Raw genomic sequence first — 24,831 nt, 5'->3', positions numbered from 1 at the left:
GTTACATGGATTCGTGGTAGACTGGAAGCATTTGTTCAAAGCTGAATGAAAAGTGTTTGGAGAGGTCGCGAATTGGTCTTGTTATTCATCAAATTTGCGAGCCATACTTGATTAACAGTCTATATATGAGCAAACATTCCCATTGAAAGCCATCATTTATATAAAAGCGAATTCTCGGGTTTAAGGCTCATATTTCTCAGTGGACAACCCTACCAAAACAAACGCTGCATGCCAACAAATGTCACTTCCAATTAGTAAATAAGGCACGGGTCCCTTGGAGCGCGTGTCGAACTTTGATTTCGATTTCGATCAGGGACTCTATGAAAAATTATGTCTGAGGAAGAAATATGGTGTGCGAGTGATTTTGTCACGGTGAAGACGGAAACTCCCGAAATGTCCGAGGAAGAAATAGTGCCGAAAGACGATTTAGTCGCGGATAAAACAGAGATTCCGGAAGAGTCTGAGGAGGAAGTGTTGTCGGAAAGTGAATTTATCGCGGTGAAAACGGAGATTCCGTCCTCCTCAGAGGGTGAGGAGTGGTCGGAACCTTTGCGACGAGTGAGAACGAAAAACAGGTGTACCTATGAAAACTGTGGTCAAGTCTTCAGGAGGGGTACGCACCTGGATCGACACGTGTATCAAGTGCACACAGGAATCGTAAGTGACAAATGAATAAAGTTGTTAGGATTAAGGATGCCTACGGACAGAGGATTGTTAGACTATTTTACTTTCAGACCCCGCTGACTCCAAGGTCTATATTCCTGAAACTCAGCCTTGCATTTCCTCCGAATTCTCGACATATAATGGCAATAGCTAACCACTTCAAAACTAGCACGAAGGTTGAGAATTTAAACTATCTTGGTAACTTAGACATAAGTAATTCTTCCTAAGAAATGGAAGCTCAAAGGCCCCTTTGAATATGGATTGGATTTGATTTTGGCTGTTGATGCCGTTGTGGGAAAGAGCTCAAACAATCCTTAGAGGGTTTGTTTTATTCACGGCCATTATCTCGAAGAAAAATAAACCCTCACATCAGCTTTGTTAAGAACAAAAACAACAACGTGCGTTTGTCCAATTAAAACTAATAAGATGCATAAAATGTCCATCCATAATTCCTATTCGTCCCTTAAGAAGCCGAGAACAATTAGCGCGGTGGTGCGCATTTTGATGCCACAAATTCCTTAAGCCCATGATTGCTGTGGTTAGAGCATGGAGAGTAGAAGCCAACTGTCTCGAATCTTCAAAGCCAGCTCGTAACATTCACGAAGGATAGCAGCTCTCCCACTCTGCGACTGGATATCTCCTTAAAATCCTCAAAGAATGGTTTGCCTAGTGCCCGTACCCAAGCTGCAACCAGAGCTGGGCAATCGCAGAAGAAGTGCCAAAGCTTTCCTGCTTCCTCGGTATGCCGAGTCTGGTAGCATGGTCCTCTACAGGTCAGTGCCCCGTGCAGGCCGCCGTAATCTTGTATGCAATTGCGGGTCTTGTTATGGGAGGGTAAATTCTCCTTGACTTGAAGCAGGTAGGGAGCCTTCGCCATCTGAAGTCAACGGCTGCTAAGTAATGCGATAAGATTGCCACCTAGACCATTCTGCGCGTCCCCACACTGCTCCACCAACCTTGAGGATACCGGCACTGAGTATGATTCGTTAATGGTCGCCATTCTGTCGATCAGAATAACTTTATTACACTTGGGATTCGGTTCATGTTCCAACCTGCAAAAGGTTTGCAGTGCCGCCAGCCAAGTTCCTTGTGGCGGTAACATCTACTTGGAATCGTATTTAGCTTCGTTCTATTGTACTTTATGCTCAGCGCCTGCCACCACAAAATACACCCATACGTCAGGATGGGACGAATCTTTGAAACCTTCAGCTGGAGACCCCGTTTCCTTACAAAGTTCCTCTCGTAGGCGAGGATCCGTTCGAGCTCTGCACCGGAATAATATGATTCACCACGAAGTGAAACTCACCCGCCTAAGAGGCTCACCTACCTGTTGGTAGCGAGGTGAGAGTCACGAGGCCGGCAGAGCAATCGTGGAAGTTTAGTCGAAGACAACAAACGATTATTTCGCAACCACGGCTTCAAGCTCAAATAAGACCACAACGAGTTATCATCCAACTGCAACTAGATCAACAGAGAATTATAACGAAACAACAGTAGCTCCAGGAGAAGTAAGCACCGCCGGCGTCGACATCGTGCAGTTTTCCAATATGTGCATCTGGCCGTGCATGCCATGAGAAGTTGCATTGCATGCTTGCCTCGTTTCGTTGCCGACAGCAGTGGCGGATTCCCATAGTTTAGTTGTGAATGGAAAAAGAACTGTTGTACAGCGCACATCACTGCGGAAGTAAATTACAACCATTTACATACAGATTGAATTAGATTTGTTATTTATTTATTTTAAATGTTTGATTAATTATTTAAATACGAAAGTTGGAACAAAGTTGGGCAGACTGTGCCTCTGTTGTTCCGTGGGTTCTCCTGGTTCTCATTCCGCAATTGACAGTAGGGCTCGAGTGCTTCCGCTTTGGTTGTGACTAAGTTTTTCGTTCGTTGTGGAGATCAGACGACTCTTCATTTTCTCTAGGTAATCCGTTTATTTTCTTGCTCGAAATTAAAGGACACCCTAATCAAGCGACTGTGGGTGAGTTAGCAACGTTGAATAACTTGCTGACCTTAGGCGACCGCTCCCCTAGTCAACTGATGCGTGAGATGAAGCAGTTGGTCGGGGATAAGGTTGGTGTTGAGTTTCTGAAGTAATCTTGGGCGTACTCCGGATCGTTAGAGGTGCTAGCAAACATTGTTGACAAAAAATAAGAGGTGCATACGAGCCCTATGATCAGTAAAGTGTCGCGGGAAGCCACGGGTCAAATTGCTGAGCTTTGGCAGACAGTGGCAACCCTTACGGCTACCGTCCCCAAATTAGTGGTAACTTTTGGAGCTTTGCCATTACCTGATCGACACAGACGCAGACGTCTCAGTTCTCTCGGTAGCGCAGAATCATAAACTGATTCCGAACCAATTCAAACCAGCGGCGGCTAATTCTTCAACCATATACACTTACGGCTACAAACAAGTAGACATAAGTCTGGGACTTCGACGAACGTTATCATGGTGTTTCGTTCGCAGACTTTCTAGACCACTAGGGATTGCTAGTGGATCTGCAGAATAGGTCTCGTATAGACTCCGTAACTTCGCTCAGGTCTTCAGGTAAACTTGTCACATGCTGTACTCATTTTTGAAGAAGTAGCTGACCCTCGCATTCGCGCGCTTCTTAAAAATACAGCAACATGATATAAAGCACCACATACGGGCTACTGGCTTTCATATCTTCTTGAAGGTGCGTCCATTACCAACCCAGAAGTTCGTTTTGCTAAGAAAGAATTCAGCACACTTTTAAAGCAGGGTATATCCAGATCATCAAACAGCTGCTAGTCTTCTCCGCTACACATGGTCCCAAAGTCCAACGGCGAATGGACACCTTGTGGCGATTCCAGACGTCTGAATGCTTAGACCATTCCAGACCGCTATCCCATACGACCCCTCACGACCTTGAACTTAGTCAAGGCGTACCGTCAAATCTCTTTAGCTCCAGAAGATATTCCGAAAACGGCAATATGCATACGCTTCGGACTCTTCGAGCTCACACAGATGCTTTTTGGTCTGTGCAATGCGATGCCAAACGACAGCTGGCGTACGCTACACTCCTGGCATTCCCTTAATCAGATGCACCCCTAGCTGTTTTCGTCGATGCCTCAGACATCGCGGTAGGTGCTGCCCTTCACCAAAAGGTGAACCAAATCTGTCAGCCGTTGAGCTTTTTTTCTAAGGAATTGGATACAGCTCGGGAGCTATTTGCCGCGTGCATGGCAATAAAATACTTCCGATACTCCCTGGAATGAAAGCCGTTCACAGTGTTCACGGACCACCTTCCTTCTAGTATTTAGCAAGGTCATTTTTCATCCCACTCGTCGATATTACCGGCCTCCTTATTCTTCAATCAGATCATCGTCAGTTAGATGAGCCTACTCCCAGTCTTAAACACTCTTGGCTCGACCAAAAGACGGTTTCCAGCAGAAAGGTAGTACGAGGATTGGTCTGTGACACATGGATATGTTCGGATATATTCTCTTATAGGTATATGGGGACTCTCCTTAAGTTCAACGTGCAGTAATTTAATTCATCGTATGTGTAGAGGTTTACCGATCCCACCTTTCTATAGATTTCGTGTCAATCAGTTTAGTCGTTTCCGAGAAAAGTGCGTATGACAGACAGACAGACAGTGAACCAACTTTAGTAAGGTTTTGTTTTCAACCTTGGTCTGGGTAGGATTGTACGCCGTCAGGGATGTAGACGAAACAGAGGTCCAAGTTCAGTAGTATAGAGTGGATGTATCTCTGAACGGTTGGTGCCCATTGCACAGGCGAAAAGTCAGCCGTACGAACACGAAGAATCCCAAAGGTATGCAAATTTCTGTCTTTGGAATATATTCGGGAGCTGCAGGGATTTGGTGGTATGCCTCGGCAAGATCCAAGGTCGAGAAAATACGGCAGTCTGCGATAGGGTGCCCAAAATCGTGGATGAGTGGAATGGAGTATTTAGACGTCTGTAATCGGTAAAGGGTCCTCATTTGCCATTGGACTTAGATACCATGTGGAGTGGCGAAGACCCGCAGCTCTTGAAAGTCTGCAAATATCCTGCTTAAGAAGTTTCTCAAACTCTTTCCGCGCAACTTTGACCTTTGACCATCATAGAAAAGATAGGAGAGTCAGTAGTGTTGATGTGGTGCTGAACAGTATGCTTAATGGACTCAGAGAGACTAAGCTGGGTAAAACATTGGAAAGAGTATTGAGCGTGCAGGTTGACATTCTTTCTGACGATCTAAGCGAGGTTGTGGGCTCAATGAATAATATGTTGTGCAGATCCACTAGCAATCATTACCCAGCCTAAGACGGAAGTGCTATCCGCTATAACGAAGCGTCAAAAAAACGTTCGTCGAAGTCCTAGACTCATATCTACTTGCCTGTAGCCATAAGTGCGGAACCAAGATTTCAGTAAATCTAGTTTTTTTGTGAAAAGGTGCAGGGGCTGGTATATTTTCTGGTCTTTTCCGAGAACCTTCGATGATAGCAGCTTGTCCTGCAATTTTCCGACGGTCCTGACCATCTACTACCAGATCGCCCTTCGGTGAATGTGATGCCATGATGGCTTGTATGCTCTTCGGAAGTCTCGGTTTTCTCCGTGGACATTTTATTTTGCGGGTGCCAAAGCGACGCAGCCTGCAACGGCAAACAACACTCAAATGGAACTGGGACTGGAAAGCAGAGGAAAAGTGTGGAAGGAGGCTGACGGTCTCGTCCTCCTTCGTCTCCCCATCTTTTCTTTTGGTGTTCTATCATTCGTGGAGTCAGGAATGGATGCACCCTCGGGAACAAAACTGCTACCCCAGTTCCCTGAGGCCTGACCTACGCTTAACTGATCTCCGAACTCACGGATCAGTGCTAGCTCGGGGCAACGCGGTCTACAAAGGCGGGCCACATTCTCATTATGTGGCCCCCGGACTCCCATTTTTTTGCTAAATATCCAAAAATTCAAACAAATCGGGAAACCGGAAGCTGGACGCTTCAGGTACGAAAGGTTTTGTGTATTTCGTAGTACGTAGCACGTAATATATCCATATATTATGTGAAAGTATCCACTTTTGGGTGATATTGACATTCGTAGTCTTCAATTTTCAAAGAAGCAACAAATTTGAGGTATTATAACTTTGTTAGTGATAGTGTGATTTTCTCCAAACTTGGTAAGATTATGCTCTATATTATTGCCTATATCACTGCAAAATTTCATGGTACTAGGATGAACTTACGGGGGGTTTCTAACCAATTACAAAAAATTGTAGTAATATACTATTATTAACTTTATTTAAATAGATATCGGCATGGAAGGTATTTCGGAGCCCAGGAACCATATAGTGGCAGCCTCCTGATTTTTTTCAGATTTTTCAGTTTGGTAGTTTCTGAGAATGGCCCCCTTAAAGAAGTGATCACTTCCAACCCCCCGCGCTCCCCACCCTTCCAACGAATTTCAAAACTAAGATCGGCTACGAAAAGTACTAATCGAGACCTTTAATTTGATACCCCACATGACTATATTTGATGAAAAAAAAATTTACACCCCCCTTTTGCATGTATGGGGACCCCCCCCCCCTTAAATTCGATGTAAAAGGATGTAATTCACTGTATGCGTGAGCGTTCACAGTTCCCACCTTTCTACCAAATTTGGTGTCAATCGCTATAACCGTCTCCGAGAAAAATGCGTGTGACCGACAGACAGACAGACAGTAAACCGATTTTAATAAGGTTTTGTGTTTACACAAAACCTTAAAAATGACTGGCGGTTTCTTCACTTTTGGGAATTTTATACGTAGGAAAGTTTCTTTTCAACTGGTTGCGACCTTAGGATTCCCACAATACTCAAACAAAAATAATTTCGCTTCGGCCTAGTTCGGGCCTGATTATATAAGGTGGATTTCACTTGGATATAATTCGCACTCATGTCTTTTTTGCGATTATACATAGAGGAGTGATTATCATCTGTAGCCACTTTCGATCACGCTGCTCCCAGGATAGAGGTGAGGTAGCGTCTGATGTATAATGGTCTCTGCACGGAACGAAATCGTCAGTCACTTTTTTGATTTTTTTATAGAATTGTTTTTTTTTATTTAGGGAATACTTAATTAAATAAAAATTTTGTTCTTTAATCTTTTTTTAACAGAAAAAGCATGCCTGCACTTACGAGGGTTGCGATAAACGTTACATAATTTTAACACATCTACAACGGCACATAAAAACATTTCATGAAAAGGAGCATGAGAATCATGTTAAGCGATTGCAATGTACGGTTCCAAGTTGTGAACGATATCTCAACACACGGACGAGTTTAATACGCCATATTCGCCAATTCCATGAAAATCCGAAAATATACAGTTGCGAAGAATGTGAATATACTTCAAGGCACAAATTGCAGTTTCAGCGGCACGTCCAGAAACAACATCGGACAGAAGAGTAAGTAACTACTTTCAAATCTTTTTATGAAAAACGAAAATCTAGTTTGTAAGTGAAAATCATGGCCGAGGCAGTTGATTTTTAAAAGGAAGACAGTATTCCACACTATTCTAATGCTTAGACAGGAAGTACAGAATTGTTCCAGCTTAAGAATCAGGGGAAGCCCTGAGGGATTTAGCTATAATACCTGTAGCTGATAATATTGTGGAAAATTGATTTCTTCTTCGTTCTCTCATTATGAGCTTTCCATCCATCTTTCAAGTTAAGTGGAGTCAGCCAACAGTCTGCCTTACAAACAGTCGCCTGCAAATGGCTTGCCTGCTCTTTGCTGTAAAAATAAGCACGTAGCTTCATTTGAAATTTGGACTTAGTAGTTCGTATCCGCCGCTGGACATTTTCCAGATCGGTTTTCGTCCACGGCAATATTCCGAATACATAAGCCAGAGAAAGGACAGCGAATACATTCATACCTTCTTGCATCGTTCAGTAGTCATGAAAGGGGGTTCAGTGCCATGCAGAACCAAAAGGGATTCAAAGAATCCCCATGGAAGATGCACTTCCGTATACGTATGGGCTCTGCGGTGTTGATACCTTCAGATGAATGCACTGATAAGGTCTTATGCCATCCTTCCATGACTGAAGCGAAAAACTTTATTAGTTTGGGATCAATGCGATGCAGATGTAAGACATCAATTAGCCAGGTATTTGAGACACTGTCAAAATCCTTGTCATAATCAATATAGCAAGTAAAGAGATTTCTTTGACTTGTCTCACAACTATCGAGTCGATAGTGGATTACTCCTTGCAACCCCTTGACCCGACTCTTCAACTCTTCTGTTCCGCGGACAGCCATTGACCATTCACTAATAATGGATGTTATGAATTTGTATCGGGTTGGAGGGCAAGTAATCAGTCTTTTGTCTGTGAGGCTGCGAGGCAACTCTTTTTCAAATTTTTCGGTTGCGTAGTTTCTGAGAATGGGTTCGTTAAATAAACTATCATTTCCGACTCCCCGTCTTCCTATCAAATGACAAAACTAACAGTGGCTTAGAAAAGTACGACTAGGGCCTCTCCTGTGATACTCCACACTATATTCGATGAAAACAAATGTACCCCCTTTAACTCAATGTAAAAATATGTAACTTACTCCATGTGTGGGTGCTAATAGTTCCCATCCTTTCACCAAATTTCGTGTCAATTGGTGCAGCCGTTTCTGAGAAAATTTCGTATGACAGCCAGACAGTGAGGAGTTGTCAGATCTCACATCAGGCGTGACTCCAGTTGGAGGATAGGGGCATACCTATTGATGTGTAAATATGTGTTCATGTACTTTACTTTTCTGACTGTGTATGGGCTAGTGTTTCCTCATCTCTGGTGCGCAGACCAAAATGGCTATGGAGACCAAGAAATTAACCGATTCAGGAGAAGCTCCTCAATTCTTCGATCTCCACCATTGCCCAGGGCGGCAGGAATAAAACGCAGGAAAGTACATTAAATGCATTTGGTGGAGGTGCATTTAGAAGGAGTAATCCGGCCAAGGCTCGTAAACCCCTGAACCGGAGGAACCTTTCTTGCAGTTTGGAGCAAAAATAATTGAGCTGTCCGAGTTTATCAAGGACAAACAAAACGTGCACCAAGCCATCAAAAACATGGTGAGAGCCATTAGTTTCCTCTATAATAGGTCGCAGTAAGAGAAAGGGGTCCCAGTTAAAACCGAAACCTGCCGTTCCAACCGTAGTGTTAGCGACCTGCCACCAAAAAAAGGAGTCTGGAGGAAAGACGGTGATATTTTGGGGAATCAGCGGGCGCCTAAGAGAAAAAAAGTACACAAGCAATTGCGAAGAATGGAACTAAAAGTACTGAAGGTAAGAAACCTGCAATCGAAGGGGAAAGAAAATGGTAGATGGATCACGATTGTTAATAAAAAGGCGAAGAAGAAAGCAAACGTGCAAATTCGCCCAGAGGCAATTGTTGTCTCTAGTAAGGGCCATTTGCCGTAGGCGGAGATTTTAAAAAAGGTTAAATCTGAACCCGACCTAAAAGATCCAGGTGGAAATGTCAGCAAGATCCTAGGAATCCAGAAAGGCGATCTCGTGTTTGGGCTGAAAAAGACCAGCTTGGGCAAGAGTGTAAAACTCGCTTGAGAAGAATGTCACAGTTCGGGTCCAAAAGCTTTCGATCTACATGCGATGCGATTTCGACGAGGTAACATCCAGAGAGGAAATATACACTACGTTGAAAGAACAATTTCAGTTGGAGGAACTGGAAGAAGAATCCATTGTGAGTTTGATAAAAGCCTATGGTAATACTCAAACGGCCACAATGCGACTGCCAACGGAAGCAGCGCCAAAATTATTGTCGGCCGGAAAGGTTCGAATTGGATGTGTTGTATGCCGTCTGCGAGAGTAGGTTTCATTAAAGAGGTGCTTCAAGTGCCTCATGTTTAAATACTTCGCTAAAGCATGTACCAACTGCATTGATCGATCATATTGCCAAGGAATGCAATAAGCACCCCAAATGCCTATTGTGCGATGTTTTCCTGAATCGTATATCTGAACGTTATTAGCCCTGCCCTGGTACGAGGTATGTCCTGGCACGTTAATGAAGACTACACCAACAGCAATCACCAGGCAATCATTTTGAATGAAGGGGGGAGCCACAGGCCAGGAAAATAGGATACTTAAAGCCGAGAGGGGCATCAGGCTGGTTTGCAAAAGCAGCAACCTTTTTGGAAGTGTGGCAAGGTCAACCTACTAAGGTAAGCGGTACCACGGAGAGATTTCTCCATGTCACACTATGCATCCTCGAGGCATGTGACACGCCCATGCATACGAAGTGCTCATTCCGCAGTAGTAGACCCAATTACTGGTGGCCTAGTGAGTTGGCGAGCCTTCGATCAGCCTGCCAGCGAACCAGACGAAGGGTTCAGAAGGCGGTAAGTAAGACCCATTAGGAACAAACGGAGCATGTTTACAAGGAAGCCCGCAAAAGCCTTAAGCTTGTCATCCAGCGGAGCAAGAGGGAATGTTTTAAGGAGCTTTGCTCGGAAGAAGATGTAAATCCCTGGGGGAGCGAATGTAGAATTGGGATGGGGCGGTTTAGATCACACAGATCACGTGCCCTACTCCGGTTGAAAATCATCCAGGGTTTATTCCCCCAGCAAGATGGAACACAAACACATTTCAGAGACCTTCGAATGTAACGGGAACCTGCAGTAACCACGGACGAGGTGTTAGAGATTTGCAGCAGAATGGATGACAACATAGCTCCGGGCCTGGACAGAGCCCTTAAGCTCACCGTAAAATCCAGATCAGACATGTTCGTTGGATTGTTCGAAGCGTGCATGCCCGGGGGGATATTCCCTACAGTATGGAAGCGGCACTACTGCCTAAGGCTGGTAATCCTCCTGGTGAGCCGGTATACTTATAGGCTACTTATTGTCAGGGTGGTAAGCTCGTGCTTGCTTTATTCCACCCCTATTTGGGGAAAAGCATTTCACATATCATGTAATGCTGTGGTCATACTATGTAGTGCTGTGTGTTCAGCCTTCAGAACCGTCTTAGATGGGACTGCATTCTCGGGAATGATGCCCATTGACATCTTGGCAGATGAAATGACCAGCATATATAATCTGAAAACAGTCTCTTGTTTGACGTAGAACGTCGAAAAGGAGAGATCTGTAAATAGACGCCAGGAGCGCTGGGACCGCGCGGGAAAGGACCGGTCGATACACAAGCTGATCCCCACCATCAAAGAGTGGGTGGAGAGATTAATAGATTTTAATGGGTAAAAATGCCACACTCTGGCGTGTGTGTAACATTGAATCGATTTTAATAAGGTCTTGTTTTGCAAACAAAGCCCCAAAAAGGATATCATAAACAAAAACGCTTGGCCTAGGTATGGGATGTATGAACGATGTTTACAAAAATATGTGGGAGAAGAAAACCCGTTTAACCCAACCAATTAAACATAGAGTAGAGACCGAAGGAAGAGAGGGAAGTTACTCATAAGTTTTTATCGCTGCGTCATTTACAAAAGGTAGAGAAAAAACTTTAGCAATGAACTTGTGTTTCTCCTTTTTTACAGATTCCTACCGAATAGACAAAGGCCTGGGAAAATAAACGAAAATTTCTCATTTTTAATTTCCCGTATATTAAATCTTGCCTCTCACCTTACCACTAATAACATCCAAAAGTTAAAAAGAATATATTTGTTCGCACGTTTCCTTACGGGAAAAGTCTTACGTTGGCCACATGTAGAAGTATGTGTCCTGCCATTGTGGTATGTATTGGGCCAATGGGTTGCAAATCATTTTCAATAATGGAATGTTGTTTCCTAACGAAGTCAGGAATGACAAAAGTCTCTTCTCCGTAGCTCGTTCATAGAACGGTGAACGCATCAAGTAGAGCAACAAATTGACGCATCGCCGCGATAGCTCCAGCTTCTGCTGTTTGTTGAGCAGGTGCCGGTTGTTATAGTAGATTCGAATGCTGTCGAGAAAGCTTTGATTAAACCTTTTCAGTTGCACAACCAATAAATCTACTCACCTGGCCAAATCACACAAGAGCGCCAAACTGTAGCTCTTCCAGCTTTTGTAGCCAAACACGCGAATTGCGCCCAAGTGAATCAATGGTTTCGCAATGTACAAGATTTCTGCATTGGATAACTCCGGGGTATTTAGAACTCCACGTTTGGTCCCTGTATCCAGTGGCTTCCACGTGCGAAGGTGTAGTGGCGGAGCTCCTTCAATTTTCCGAATTACGCGTCCGGATCGTTTTAGCTTGAAGAAAAATGCACTTTGGCTCACGTAGTAATCATCAGTTGGCTGTGTGGCTGCGACTTCTTCGAGTTTCTTGCGGTTCAATTGTGGAATGGCAGGCACTCGAATTATCTCCTCTGAATATTGCTTTAGGAGAAGATAGCGTGCAATCGACCTAGAGTAGTAGAGAAGTGAGAAATGAATATAATGTTTCCTGTAAAGCCCGAAATAGACGGAATCTAGGAAAAAGACTTCACCATAAATTATCGAATAAAATACAAATATACGTCACAAAATCACAGGGGAAACATTCTAGGATTCACTGAAGCAATTCAACAGAAAAATATGTTCCTTCAAAAAGTGGCAACACATCCACCCTGAGGGAATCAAAACCATTCCATCAGTTTAGCAGGAAAACTCACTTCACGACTTGCACGACCACGATTATGAACCATTTGCCCCTCTGGCCCCATAGGCTTTTTGCCGACAACTCGATGAAAACTTCGCAGTATTCCAGTGTGGTTAGAAACACTTTTATCCGGTCGCCATTGCCGTCTGACCGCCAGTTGACCGTGTTGGCTTTTTCGATGATTCGGTCATTGAACAACACCAAAATATTGGACAAAGAATAAATCAGCTCGGAGGTGACCGTCGAGTTGGATAAACGCCCTGCAAATTATCAAGATCGGGTAAATGAGGCGTCAGTCGGCTGGAAAAAGTTCAATGGCCACTCACCTGCTATGAAATAGGAAACCCATTTGGCGGTGGTTTCTACATCGCTTACGAGTTGAGGATTCTCGCTCACCCACTTCTTGTACTTTGAAAACAAATTGTTAAGTTTTTCCGAGCTTAATGCCATAAGAAGCAAATTCCATTAGTCTCCCTCCGGCCAAAGGTTATGATAAACTTATCGCAAGCTAGTAAACCCCAATGGCTGTCACTCTGGGTGCGATTCTGACAGTAACAGTTCACGACAAAAAAGTGGTCATGGAAAAAGTCTCCACAGTTTGTCGAAGTATGAGTTAAGCTAAATGTTCACTATTGGACCATGTCATATTCTACTTTGTTCAATTCATATCTATTTAAAATAAACTGCCGATAAAATAACAGATAGAATAACAGAATCCTTAAAATATTTTTCCGAGTAATTAATGTAGGTTTTCCGGTATAACAAATCGAGTAATTAAAGAAACGAAACTTTCAAGTAGGTAAAAAGAATAACACAGCAAGGAAAAAACATTCTCTGCTTATTCAGGTGTAAACATTTATCCCGTAAAGATGGAGATAAATCTTCTTCTTTTTCTTCAGCCTTTATCCCGTTCACAAGCGGGGTCGGCTCGTCGTGATCGGTTTCGCCATTTGGCTCTATCGAATGCCTGATCTGGGTGCAATCTCGAGGCTTTTAAATCCCCATCCAGCGTATCAAGCCACCGTTATTTAGGCCTGCCTTTTGATCGTTTATCATCGACTTCGATGTTCAGACCAATCTTGGCAAGTGAATTCTCGTTGGCAGGAATTGCGTGACCATACCATCGAAGACGCCTCTCTCGCAACTTTTCCACGATCGGTGCAACCCCATAACGATTGCGGATATCCTCATTTCGGATGTGATCTAAACGTGTGACGCCACTAGTCATCTTCGTCTCCATTACCGCAGGACGACGTTCATTGCCTTTTATAGTTGGCCAACACTCAGAACCATAGAAATCACAAAGAACACCAGTAGTGGAACGCCACTTGATCCAGGTTGCGTTAATGCGTGAGGCAATTTCATAACGCAGTTCTCCATTGGCTGATAGCGTTGACCCGAGGCATTCAAATCGCTCAATTCTGGGCAAATCACTGCCGCTGACAGTGATTGCGCCTATTTCATGGGGATCGGTCGTCAAAAATTCAGTTTTATTTAGGTTCAATCTGAGATCATGTTGCATGAGGCGATCATTCCATTTTTGGATAAGTTGATCGAGATCATTTTTGCTATCAGATGCTAGGAAAACATCATGTGCATAAAGCAGTATATAGGACGGTGTCCATAACAAGAACAAAGAGGAGTGGTGAGAGGGCGCTCCTTGATGAACACCAACAGAGACACTAAGCGGTTTTGATACACCCGCCAAACTTCGAACTTTACTTTTCGGATCGTACATTAAGTGTTGTCGTAAAGCATACCAGATGAGTTCGTGTGGCACATCTCTAGATCCAGAAATCTCACGGTTTCTCACGGTGTTTCTCCATGAATAACCGCGCAGCGTGTATTGCATCAGTAGTTCGAATGCGGTTGTCAAGAATGCGTTCAAAAAGCTTCATGGTATGGGAAAGTAATCGGAACGGACGGTAATTTAAACACCCTGCTAGACTGCCTTTCTTTTTCCATATTGGAACAGTGGTACTTTCTTGCCAGTCAGATGGTGTTCTTCCTTCTGAATAACCCGATTAAAGAATTCACTAAGCCACAGTGTTGGGTCCCAGCTCTTCGTTTTCCAGAGCTCAGATGCGATGTCGACAGGTCCTGTTGCTTTCCCTGATTTCATTCGTTTTATTGCCTCCTCGACTTCAGTTGCGCTGACAGTCAGTCTTGGGAGTTTAACGTGAGCACCTGTCATGGAGACTTAATCCCACGGGCTTCTTAAGACACGGATTGATTTTGTGACCACAAACAGAGCCCCGCCAAAGCAAGCTACGACGGTACCAGTATATACCAAGTGCATGGCTCAGCACTCATACTGGTGGACGCAAGACCTACCTAAATCTCTACCGAACTAACGAGTACGGCACCCGTGTTGCAACGCAACACCACGACGAGGCCCGAAGGTCTCTGTTCACTTGAACGTAACCAAAACTCCCGTGAAGCTCCCACTAGGGGACCAACCGCAAACAACCGAGCTGTACTCACATACAACAGGAATTCTCTTGAAGTATGTGAGTCCAAGGGCTATCCCGATTCCCATGGTACCAGTATACCCGTGGTAAGGTTCCGTGACCAATTGCCACTTCAGATGATTCCCTCCCATAGGTGCTGCTCATCACCAGTTTCGTCTCCAAACAACTCAATTTCGCTCGACGGAACTACAGCACCTATGATCGTGAGTTACTCGCCGCGTACCTCGCAATTAAATACTTCCGATATTCCCTTGAGGATAGACCGTTCACATTGTTCACGGACCATAATCCCTTCACTTTTGCTTTGAAACAAAAGTCGGACAAAGCGTTCCCTCGCCAATTTGAGCTTTATCAGTTAGTTCACTTCCAACATTCGACATGTGTCTAGACAAGATAACGTGGTTGCTGGCGCTTTGTCCCGTGTTACAGAGGTCAAGATCCCCACCACCGTCGATTTTCCGACAATCGCCGAAGCGCGGAAGGACGACGCAGTTCTTCAGAGCTTGAGAACCAATTCTAAATACACATTTAGGGAGTTTCCGATCGTCGGCTCAACATTCAGTATATACTACGAGACCAAGGAACCAAGGCCATATATTCCGACCAATTCCCGAAAGGAAGTATTTCACGCCGTTTACGATCTGACGCACTCAGGAATTCGGACAGTGAATTAGTTAGTCGCCACGAGGTATGAACAAAGACATTAATTCTTGAGTCAGGTAGTGCGTCGCATACCAGAAGTGTAAAACGTGTGCATGTGAGGAAAGAGGTAGGAGTGTTCCCTCGATCCACCAAGCGTTTCCACACAATTCACTTTGGCATCATTAGGTGTTGCCTCACAATCATCGGTAGGTTCACGGGGTGGCCTGAGGCGATACCTCTGAAAAACATTGCTGCACAATCTTGTTCAGAGGCTCTCTACCGAGAATAGGTTCCACGCTTTGGTGTGCAGTTATAATCACCGACCAGGGAATGAAGTTCATGTCCTCCCTTTTCTCAGAGTTCGGCAAACTGAGAATAGGGCTTTAAAGGTCACCGAACACTCGTTTACCACCCGGAATCCAATGGGATGCTCAAAAGGTCGCACAGAACGCTGCACGCAACTATATTGGCCCGAGACGACCCTTCTTGTTCGTAGATCCTGCCACTCGTTCCACTTGGCCTCCGAACAGCCAATCGCGAAGAATTTGCTGCAAGTCTTGCGGAGCTGGCATACGGGTAGAATCTGAGGCTCTCCAGCGACCCTGTGCTCAACATCAAGTCGAGACTCAATGCTACCGATCTGTCACGCCTACTCAAGGACGCAATAACAAAACTGAACCCGCCACTACCCTCCAACCACGTGAAAACCGTGACTGATTTGCCCATTGATCTCGAATCCAGTACGCACGTCCTAATTAGGACGGACGCTCCTCGGAAGCCGCTGCAGCCACATTATGAGGACCCCTTCGAAGTCCTCGAGCGAAGCCAACATCATTATAGCCTCAACGTCAGGGGCATGGTTAAACGGATTTCCTTAGCTCGACTAAAGCCCTTCGTTCAGCAAGAAAACGCGACCAGGGCGAGGTGCGTGCGACACGTCCGTTTAGACTTGCGGCAGACGAGTCGAGGGAGCCGTACGTGCGGTGGAGTGTTGTGGCGGAGCGAATAACTTGTGTGTCGCATACACGCAAATGTGAATCGCGTTAGCCATGACATCGGAAAACAATTTTAGACATGTTTCAGCGATTCATCGATTTCGAGAAACGCCCAGTGTCCGGATGGCTCAGTGGTTAGAGCGCTGGGCTGAGATTTGTTTCGTGACTGGATGTTGGATAACAGTCGAGTCAGCTGTGAATGAGTACCTAAATTAGGGTAATAAGCACGGACGGACGCACACTGGAGGGCATTTCAGTTAACCGCGGACGATGGCGCTTAGGTGTGGTTGATGCGCTATACGATACCAAGGGGTAAATGGCATATAATCGTTACATATTCAACTTTTTCCAATCATCCAGTCAAGCCTTTCTACAGTACACAATTGTGTTGATTTGGTTTCCACATTTCTAACTTGTTATTATATTTTTTCCAGGAAACCTTTTGGCTTGAAAAAAGATAAAATTTACAATTGCCCCGAGTGCAACGAGGAGTTTCAAAGATGGTCAACACTGCAAAAACATAGGAAAATTTTTCACGCGCCAACGTGTTTTATCTGCGATCGTAAATTTTCAAACAAGAACCATCTGAGGACACATCTCAAGGATCACAATCGAAAAGCAGAAAAACTCAAATTCCCATGTCCATATGATTATTGTGAGCGCTCATACCAACATCGACGCAACCTAAACGTACACATAAACAATTTTCACAAAGGTATTCGGTTTTTGTGCCCAATGGAAAATTGTCAGAGTAGCTTCGCGACCAATCAAAAACTCAATGCCCACATTCTTTTGCATAAGAGAGAAGTCGTTGTTGTGGAACGAAAACCGCAGGCGGAACGGAAAGATAAAGGAATTAAGAAAATATCTACGCTTTCAATTCTAACCGGAATCGATTTTGATAACAAGGAACAAAAGGTAGATCTGGACTATAGCAGCTTCGTGACAACAAGCGACAGTGACGGCGAGGAGATTCGGGTCCCGAAGAAGTTCCACATAAAACTAGAAGCGTAACATTATAAAGTAATTTTATTGTTAATAAAACTAAGTAGTTAATTTTAAAGCGTGTGTGTGATTTTTCGTTTACGCATGCCCTCCATCCATTCGTCGAATTGTTCCTGAGGTGTTTTCGGTGCCGGAAGGTAATAGTCCTTTGGAGGTTGACCTTCTTCTAAACGAACGAAATAATGACAATGCTTGTACTCAACTTCGCCTGTACGACCGCGTGCGTGGCGCCGTACGCCGCGAAAGTAGCGTCCTTTACCAACAAATGACTCCGCTGAAAGAGTGGACGATGGAAACAATCATAAAGTACAATGAAGGCAGCTTCATAGTTAATGAATTCACTTACCAATCCATAAATTACTTTTAAACTCAACATTGTGACGCTCGACAGCTATTTTCTGTGCCTCCAATATGGTTTCTTTGGCATACTTTGCTCCCTTCCTTAGGATAAAGCTCAGTTGTTTCACAGCTTCGTCTACTGTCATGCCGCGTACAAATGAGGCGATGTACCACATTTTATCTGGGCTGTATTTAATGTTAGTTTTCATATGGCACACATACTGAAAATAAAATTAAAAATAACATGAATGATAAATCAATTATCGTAGTAGCAATTCAAGTTCAAAACTGTGTTAAAATCTGAATTTAAAAGATGAAGGAATGTAAATGATCATTTGTTGTTGTTATGTTATTGCAATACCTCCTCTCTATCCACCGGAGATTGCGTTCGTAGGCTTCACGAATCTGAGAATATTTTGCGCACTGAGGTCTACGGAGGCCGGACACTTACATACGAAGTGCGAGGCTTTCTCTTCCTCCTCTTCACATTGCCTGCATATAGTCGATACCACCACTCTACACTTTCCATGTGGTAGTTTAGGGAGCAGTGTCTCGTTAAGAATCCTACTAGGCTTTTCATGTCCCACTTCTTAAGGGCCAACAAAATTGCCATTCGCAGAACATCAAATTTCTCCATTTCTCTTCGGCTGCGTCAATCCTTACAGTTTCCCCCTTCAGAGTGGACTTGACAGTGGGTAGCTGTATGCCAAAAGCTGCTGGATCCACAACGTTCGCGAGCCAGTCTATCAGTTTCCTCATTACCAGCGATGTCTGAGTGCCTTCCCACTCACATCAGGGTATTTCATTCAGCCGGCCAAATTTCAGTAGCGCCTTATGACAACTCCATACCAACTAGCTTGATATGGCGTTGCTGTTTAGTGCTAATAATGCTGTCCGACTGTTGGAACAGATTCTAATGGTGCGACCCCACCATTTTTGTCGCAAACATTCTTCTGCTGCCAATGAAAGTACGGTCTAAATTTTTCCGAGAGGTCGAGCTAGTTTCATAATCGGATTTCACTGAAACCCCACTGCGCCCGATCCGTTTTCTTCGACTAACCTGCTGGTGGAGATTATTAGCTCTGTAATTTCAAAAGATCCGTGGCCATTTATCGACCATTCTTCTCGTTTGGTGATTACGACGGAATATATCTTTTCAAAGCCCAATCTGGAAACCATATAATCGGGGGGGATGTATGTGTCTTTTATGAACCGATCTACTAATCATTCCAGTCCTTTTAGCAGAAAGGAAATTAGGCTGATCGGTCGGGAAGCCTTTCGCATCCATGTAGGTGGGTTTCCCTGGTTTGGGAATTAATATTACCTTCATATCACCCCAGTAAATTGGAATATAAACGTATACTAGGCAAGCACGGTATATATTTCCAATATGTAGCGCCAGGGCATCCATTCCCTCTATTACTAAAGAAGACATAATCCCATCCACGCACACAAACTTGCATCAATGGAATGAGTTAAATGGCCATTTCACTCGTTCCGCTGCTTACCCTCTGATTTTTTGTATCCTCCACCGATGCAAAAACTATGCAGAAGCAAATGATCTCGAACTCTTAATAGGTAGCGATGCGAGCGCTCAACATATTTGTTGAGGTAGTAGCAAATGCAATCCAAGAGGAGAGAAGCTATTTGATTTCATCACAGCTGGTCTCATGATTTCAAACGTAGGGTTCGTCCCCTTAGTGCAAGAAGCTGGCATAAGAATTCACGAAAAGAAAAGAAAAATCGGGACCCAATCAAGAAGACAGGCGCGGATATGCCAAAACCTAACAATGAGCGACTTTAATTTTGAAAATTTGAATAACTTTGTGTATCTAGGAGTAACATAGGAAAGAATGGTGGTGGAAAGGACGAAGTTCAGCGACGAATAATGATGGCCAACAAATTATGCTACTCAGTTCTACGGATAATGAAAAAAAGGGTGCACAGGAAAAATAAGCTCTGAATTTAGAAGACCATAATACGACCTGTGCTACTGTACGGTTGGGAAACGTGGATTCTAATGCAGGCGTTAGAGAAGTACATCGACATATTCAAACGTAAAGTTCTACGTTGAATACTTGGACCAGTAAAAGATGGAGCTAACTGACAAATTAGATACAACCATGAGTTGTACCAGCTCTATGACGACCCAGCAACATCGGTGGTGGTAAAACTACGAAAATGGCAACCGGCCGGTCACATAGAACGGATGGATGACAAATGGATACTTAACAGGGTATTCAAAGGCACACTCGAAAGCCACGCAGACGATGGGAGAACTCAGTGGAAGAGGCCAGTAAAAAGTTGTTGAAAATTTCCAACTGAAAGACGCGATCAAAGGATCGAGATAGATGGAGGAAGTCTATCCTGGAGGCCAAGGGCAGATTTGGCCTGTCGCGCCATTGAAGAAGAAGAACTGCAAAAACTCATGAAGTCAGCCGAGCGACTTCTGAACCGTGCTTGTAGAAACAATAAGAATGAAGACAGGTTAAACTTTCGGAACTCAACGCTTGTTAAGTGCTCGAAACGAGACACCTTTAGAGCGTACTGTCAAGAACTGGAAGGCGAAAGAGAGACTTCAGGGCTGTGCAGAGTCCTTAAAGGAGATATGTCGGCCAATTTGAAGTCTCGTAGAAAACCCGGTGGTACTTTCACGAACTCTAAACTGGGATCAGTACAGACCCTCTTAGAAGAACACCAACCGGGAGAACTGGTGAGAAAAGTGGAAGGGGGAGAGTTGTCCTCTGAACACCTCAAAGCAAGTGGCATGGATGGCATCTATCCAGCAGTGTTAAAGGAAGGTATAGAGCACTTGCAACGACTGCCAAGAAATGTTTTCTAGTATTTCTTGCTTTGGCCAACCTCTTGGTAGAAAGTTCAGGCAGTCTTCATACCAAAGCCTGAGAAAGATGACTATTCACATTCAATGAACTTCCGGCAGATCAGTTTGACATAACTTTTGCTGAAAGGTTTTGAGAGGCTGGTTGGTAAATGAAAACCAATATGGTTACCAACCCGGCAAGTCCTGTGAATCTGCCTTCATTCTTTGGTTTCAAAGATAGGGAATGCAAATCTGAACGGTGAGGCGATGGGTGTGTTCGTGGACATTGGAGGGGCGTTTGGCTGTGCGCCTTTCTAAAAATTTTGTGATGCCGTCATAGTGCATGGTGTGGATGATAATTCAATTATGCGGAGCAGAAGCAACGAAAAGCTGCCCCCAAGGAAAGGTGCTGTTGCCACTTCTGTGGAGTATGCTGTTCGACTCACTACTATGCGAACTGCAAAATTTGCCAATACATGCCCAAGCTTATTTTGATGACGTTGCTGTGCTTGCTGTTAATCGGGACCTCGGAACGGTGTGTAGAAATATACACCGCCGCTGATTTGTTTGACAGTTGGTGCCCTAAGCATGGACTTTCAGTTAATCCAAATAAAACTACAATGGTTTTATTTACATAAAGGAGAAAACTAGATGAACTTTGCCTTCCAGAGATGAGGGTACAACCCTCTCCAGACTCTCCGAAGAAATGAAATATCCGGGAGTCACTCTAAATAACATTTCTTTGGAATAAACATGTAAAGGTAAAGTTGAAACGAGTTTTCACAGCCTATGGGCTGTGCAGACGTTTTGCCTCGACATGGGGATTTAGGCCTGATGTGGTAATGTGGATAATGTTGCTATCATTCGCTTATGTATCTATACAGTGGTGGGTTAAGGTGAATCAAAAAAGTTTTCACCGTATACTAGCCGCATTACAAAAATTTTGTGCCTAGGTATTACCGGTGCCATGAGTACATCCAGCCCAGCTCCAAATGCACTACAATTTGCAGCCAATTGATATATATATTCTGAGCATTGCAATGAGGGTAGCTCGTAGAATAATCCGGTTAGATCTATGGGAAAACAGCGGACGGATGGGGCACAGAGCACTGAAAGAATTACTAGCAGAACTGAACCCAGTTGTTACAATGCCTGATCCTGAACTGTTTGGTAGAAATTATATATAGTTACCCTGAAACGTAGGAAGAACTAGGATTTCGCAGAAGAATAGTGAGTGGCGGGATATATGGAAGTCTTCTAAAACAGAACAGGGCAAGAAGTGGGTTTTTCTTCTGGGACAATATGCATCGATTTCTCAAGATGAGGTATATGCGATTCTAAAGGCGGTAAACTGGGTGATTAATAAGCAATCTGCAGCGATAGCTAGGCTGCACTGAGGGCATTGAGTAATGCAGTAATGCAGAGACCGTTTGAACTCGTATCGCTAGATTCAATACGGTGGAACTACTCTGGATACTTGGACACTGTGGTGTATCTCGGATGCCTTAGCAAAAGAGGGTTCCATCCGGGACTGGAACCAGCTATTGGAGTATCAGTGACATTAGCTGTCTTCAAAAGCTGGGAACAAGCTTCCCATAAGGACAGGTGGCACAGCATAAATGGTGTTAGACACCCCAAACTTTTCAGTCAGAACCTAACATGTATACCGCAAAGTATCTCCTGTCGAAAAGCAGGAAGACTTACAGAAGTATTGTAGGCATTCTGACAAGCCATGATTCACTAGCTAAACATATGCCCAGAATAGGAATTATACAAAATGATACGTGTCTCTCCTGCAATGAAGAAGCGAAATCCGCAGAGCATTTTCTATGTGAATGTCGCGCCTTTGGACGCATCAGACATCAGATTTCCGGTGTTGATGTGATCCCGTTGCAGCGAGTAGGATTACATCCATTAAAGGAAATCCTGTGTTATATAAATGAATCCAGGATATTCCGTTAGAGCTCACAGGCTATAACTTTCCCCCCACCTCAAACATACAGATAGAGTAGATTGACATTAACCGTACAAAAGGGGAGGTAATCCGTTCTATCCCACACTACAGTAGGAGATGTTAACACATTTGGGATCGGTAAAACTTGTGAACTTGTGCACGTTTTATGCTATTGCTAAATTAACTCGGTTAGATGTACTGTTCATGTATGGTAACTTTTTCGTCTTCGCTTATAGACAAGCATTACAAGCTATTAACTCTCCACTACTACACTCTGTATGTCAACTGCTGCTATTTTCAATCACCGCGATAATTAGAAAGCATTAAATCGTCTGAATCCATAGGACTAAAAGAACGGCGTGTGCAGGTGCTACTGGGGCTCTGCAGTACTTCCCGACAAATGCTCTCAATATACTCCTGCATTTCCTCTCCCTAGACCTCCACATTAAATACGTTGAAACGCGCAGTGCCGTCAGACTATGTGTCCGGAAGCTGAACAGCGAAGCACTGCGTCCACAGTAATATCCTAGACAAAGTACTTTGGGAAGTCTGGGCATTCCCCACGGACTATGCCACACCCAAGCTAGACTTCACAAGAAATTTTCCTGTGGACTTTCCAACCAGGGCAGAGTGAAGACCAGCGGCGTGTTGCAAGGTTATTCTTCACCGTTGGATCAAAGATGGTCTATTGAGTCGGTGTGGTGATTTTCTCGAATACACACACACTGTACCCGACTCATATGGTCTCCCAGGTTTCGCCAGTGTATTCCAATCGAAAGTACTGGTGAAACTGAAAGACTGCCCATGGCTGATGGTCCATGGTCCAAGCACCCAGCGTAACATAGCCGCCATTCTAACTTCCAAGCGGCTATTAAGGCCTTGTACCCAGCGGGGGCAGAGCAGAAAAGCACTGGACAGTCTGGATGGCACGTTCAAGGTCATCTCCCTTTGGGTTCCCGGTCATAGAAACATATTGGGGAATGATCAGGCTGACAGATTGGCCAGGTGGGGCTCTGCTGTGGAGGTGTCTCGCTGGCGATTGTTAAGCGCGGAATCAACTCGCACAACTTAGCAGCCGCGGGCCTTAGAATGCGAAGCTTGCCATCCCCGCCAAGTCAAGGAGGAATTAGCCCTGTTATAACAAAACCTGACCACGCTGTGCCAGACGCGTGCAAATTCGTACAAGATTATGGCAGTCTGGACGAGGCACTGGCCCATAAGGGACCATGGCGCCAGGCTCAGCATACCCTACAATTCACATTGCCGAAGCTGCGGAGAAGAGGGAACCCTCAGTCACTTCCTCTGCGATTGCCCAGCTCTAACTAAACTCATCGTACGGGCACTGGATAAACCATTCTTTGACATCAGAGAGATTTCTAGCTAAAGGGTAGAAGAACTGCTTTCCTTCGTGAATGCTACGGGCTGGCTCTGAAGATCTGGGTGGACTCTGCTTTCACAACAGCAGTCATGGTCTTATGGAGTTTGTGCCATCAAAACAGCGCACCACAGTGCTAATTGGGCTCTCTAGAACGGCCACTTATACCTACCATCTGAATTATGTCAGGTTGTATCATTCATTCTCCTCGGCCTAGAACCACCAAATAATAGACAACTCGCGATTTACAAATGCCTCATAATGTATGAAAAGGAGGGAAAACGGCTGCCGAATCAGAGATTATAACTAAACTTAAAACAATAATTTAAATATAAGAAGTAAGATGATAGCAGATTATTTATTTACTTACTGCATTTCGAGGTTCCTCATGTGGCTCTTGTGGAGGGTGCACAACCTTATTGTATTGGAGCCATTTCCTCGGCCCAGTGTTGGCTGTATTCCAGTTTTTGTCGAGAACATTTGTTGTATGTAGTGCCTGAACAGGTAATATTTGTCTCACACCATTAGGAATGCAGCGAATCGCCAGTAGCCTGGAGAACTGTTTTGCAAGCCCCGACATCTCTACCACCTCCAATTCCCAACATAACCTACAAGCCTTGGACATAAACAGCTGATTAGAGTCTAGTGTAAATGGAGTTCACAATGGATCTTTTGCCGGGACGGTCGCACAGATTTACAAATGTTGTAAGCTAAAGTGTTGGCGGGCAAAAATAAGCGGAGTTGCTTACTCTAAAAAGTTAAATTTAGCAGAAAAGAATGAAAGATTTGAAGAAAAAGGATTCTACAAAATATTTACAGAGAATTACTTGGCAAGCAGTTGAGACGTGAGTATTACATTCCGATGGGAGGCACACTGGCCGGTGTATAAATTGCATCCTCATTCAACGAACTTGACCGTTATTTAATGACCAAATCAACCGAAACTAATCCGTCCACATCCTCCCGTACCAAATACCATTATTCCCCGGTGCTACCA

General features: G+C 44.2%; 3 protein-coding genes across 4 annotated transcripts; 1 reads left to right on the top strand and 2 right to left on the bottom strand.

Moving 5' to 3' along the window:
- The first annotated feature begins 81 nt into the window (after positions 1 to 81).
- On the top strand, positions 82 to 17,403 carry LOC119658502 (transcription factor IIIA). Of its 2 annotated transcripts, XM_038065963.1 has the most exons (4): positions 82 to 657; positions 735 to 839; positions 6,775 to 7,064; positions 16,775 to 17,403. In XM_038065963.1, exons 1-4 carry the CDS (start codon positions 331 to 333, stop codon positions 17,352 to 17,354), a joined length of 1,302 nt encoding a protein of 433 aa, XP_037921891.1. In that variant the 5' UTR covers positions 82 to 330; the 3' UTR covers positions 17,355 to 17,403. The 2 variants fall into 2 exon arrangements, with proteins under 2 accessions (XP_037921891.1, XP_037921892.1); XM_038065964.1 differs by lacking the exon at positions 735 to 839 and having other exon boundaries at positions 88 to 657.
- LOC119658503 (peroxisomal membrane protein PEX16) lies at positions 11,193 to 12,782 on the bottom strand. The gene is made up of 4 exons (XM_038065965.1): positions 12,559 to 12,782; positions 12,246 to 12,492; positions 11,612 to 11,998; positions 11,193 to 11,554 (listed from the first exon to the last, which is right to left on the bottom strand). Exons 1-4 carry the CDS (start codon positions 12,680 to 12,682, stop codon positions 11,305 to 11,307), a joined length of 1,008 nt encoding a protein of 335 aa, XP_037921893.1. The 5' UTR covers positions 12,683 to 12,782; the 3' UTR covers positions 11,193 to 11,304.
- LOC119658505 (39S ribosomal protein L22, mitochondrial) lies at positions 17,352 to 24,470 on the bottom strand. Its single transcript, XM_038065968.1, has 3 exons — positions 24,205 to 24,470; positions 17,692 to 17,905; positions 17,352 to 17,619 (listed from the first exon to the last, which is right to left on the bottom strand). The coding sequence occupies exons 1-3, from the start codon at positions 24,457 to 24,459 to the stop codon at positions 17,399 to 17,401; spliced, it is 690 nt and encodes a 229-aa protein (XP_037921896.1). The 5' UTR covers positions 24,460 to 24,470; the 3' UTR covers positions 17,352 to 17,398.
- Positions 24,471 to 24,831: the final 361 nt, after the last annotated feature.

The sequence above is a fragment of the Hermetia illucens genome, chromosome 5 (assembly GCF_905115235.1).
Source record: "Hermetia illucens chromosome 5, iHerIll2.2.curated.20191125, whole genome shotgun sequence".
NCBI lineage: Eukaryota > Metazoa > Arthropoda > Insecta > Diptera > Stratiomyidae > Hermetia > Hermetia illucens.
This window is presented reverse-complemented; position numbering and strand designations above follow the sequence as displayed.

Excerpts from the sequence above, each read along its gene's own strand:
- LOC119658502 (XM_038065963.1), top strand. The coding sequence starts at position 331 with ATGTCTGAGGAAGAAATATGGTGTGCGAGTGATTTTGTCACGGTGAAG. Across the intron at positions 658-734 it reads ATCAAGTGCACACAGGAATC|ACCCCGCTGACTCCAAGGTC; the intron begins GTAAGTGACAAA and ends TTTTACTTTCAG. Across the intron at positions 840-6,774 it reads ACTTCAAAACTAGCACGAAG|AAAAAGCATGCCTGCACTTA; the intron begins GTTGAGAATTTA and ends TTTTTTTAACAG.
- LOC119658503 (XM_038065965.1), bottom strand. The coding sequence starts at position 12,682 with ATGGCATTAAGCTCGGAAAAACTTAACAATTTGTTTTCAAAGTACAAG. Across the intron at positions 11,999-12,245 it reads GTGGTCGTGCAAGTCGTGAA|GTCGATTGCACGCTATCTTC; the intron begins GTGAGTTTTCCT and ends CTACTACTCTAG. Across the intron at positions 11,555-11,611 it reads CTCTTGTGTGATTTGGCCAG|CATTCGAATCTACTATAACA; the intron begins GTGAGTAGATTT and ends CTTTCTCGACAG.
- LOC119658505 (XM_038065968.1), bottom strand. The coding sequence starts at position 24,459 with ATGTCCAAGGCTTGTAGGTTATGTTGGGAATTGGAGGTGGTAGAGATG. Across the intron at positions 17,906-24,204 it reads ATGAGGAACCTCGAAATGCA|TATGTGTGCCATATGAAAAC; the intron begins GTAAGTAAATAA and ends TTTTATTTTCAG. Across the intron at positions 17,620-17,691 it reads TAAAAGTAATTTATGGATTG|CGGAGTCATTTGTTGGTAAA; the intron begins GTAAGTGAATTC and ends CCACTCTTTCAG.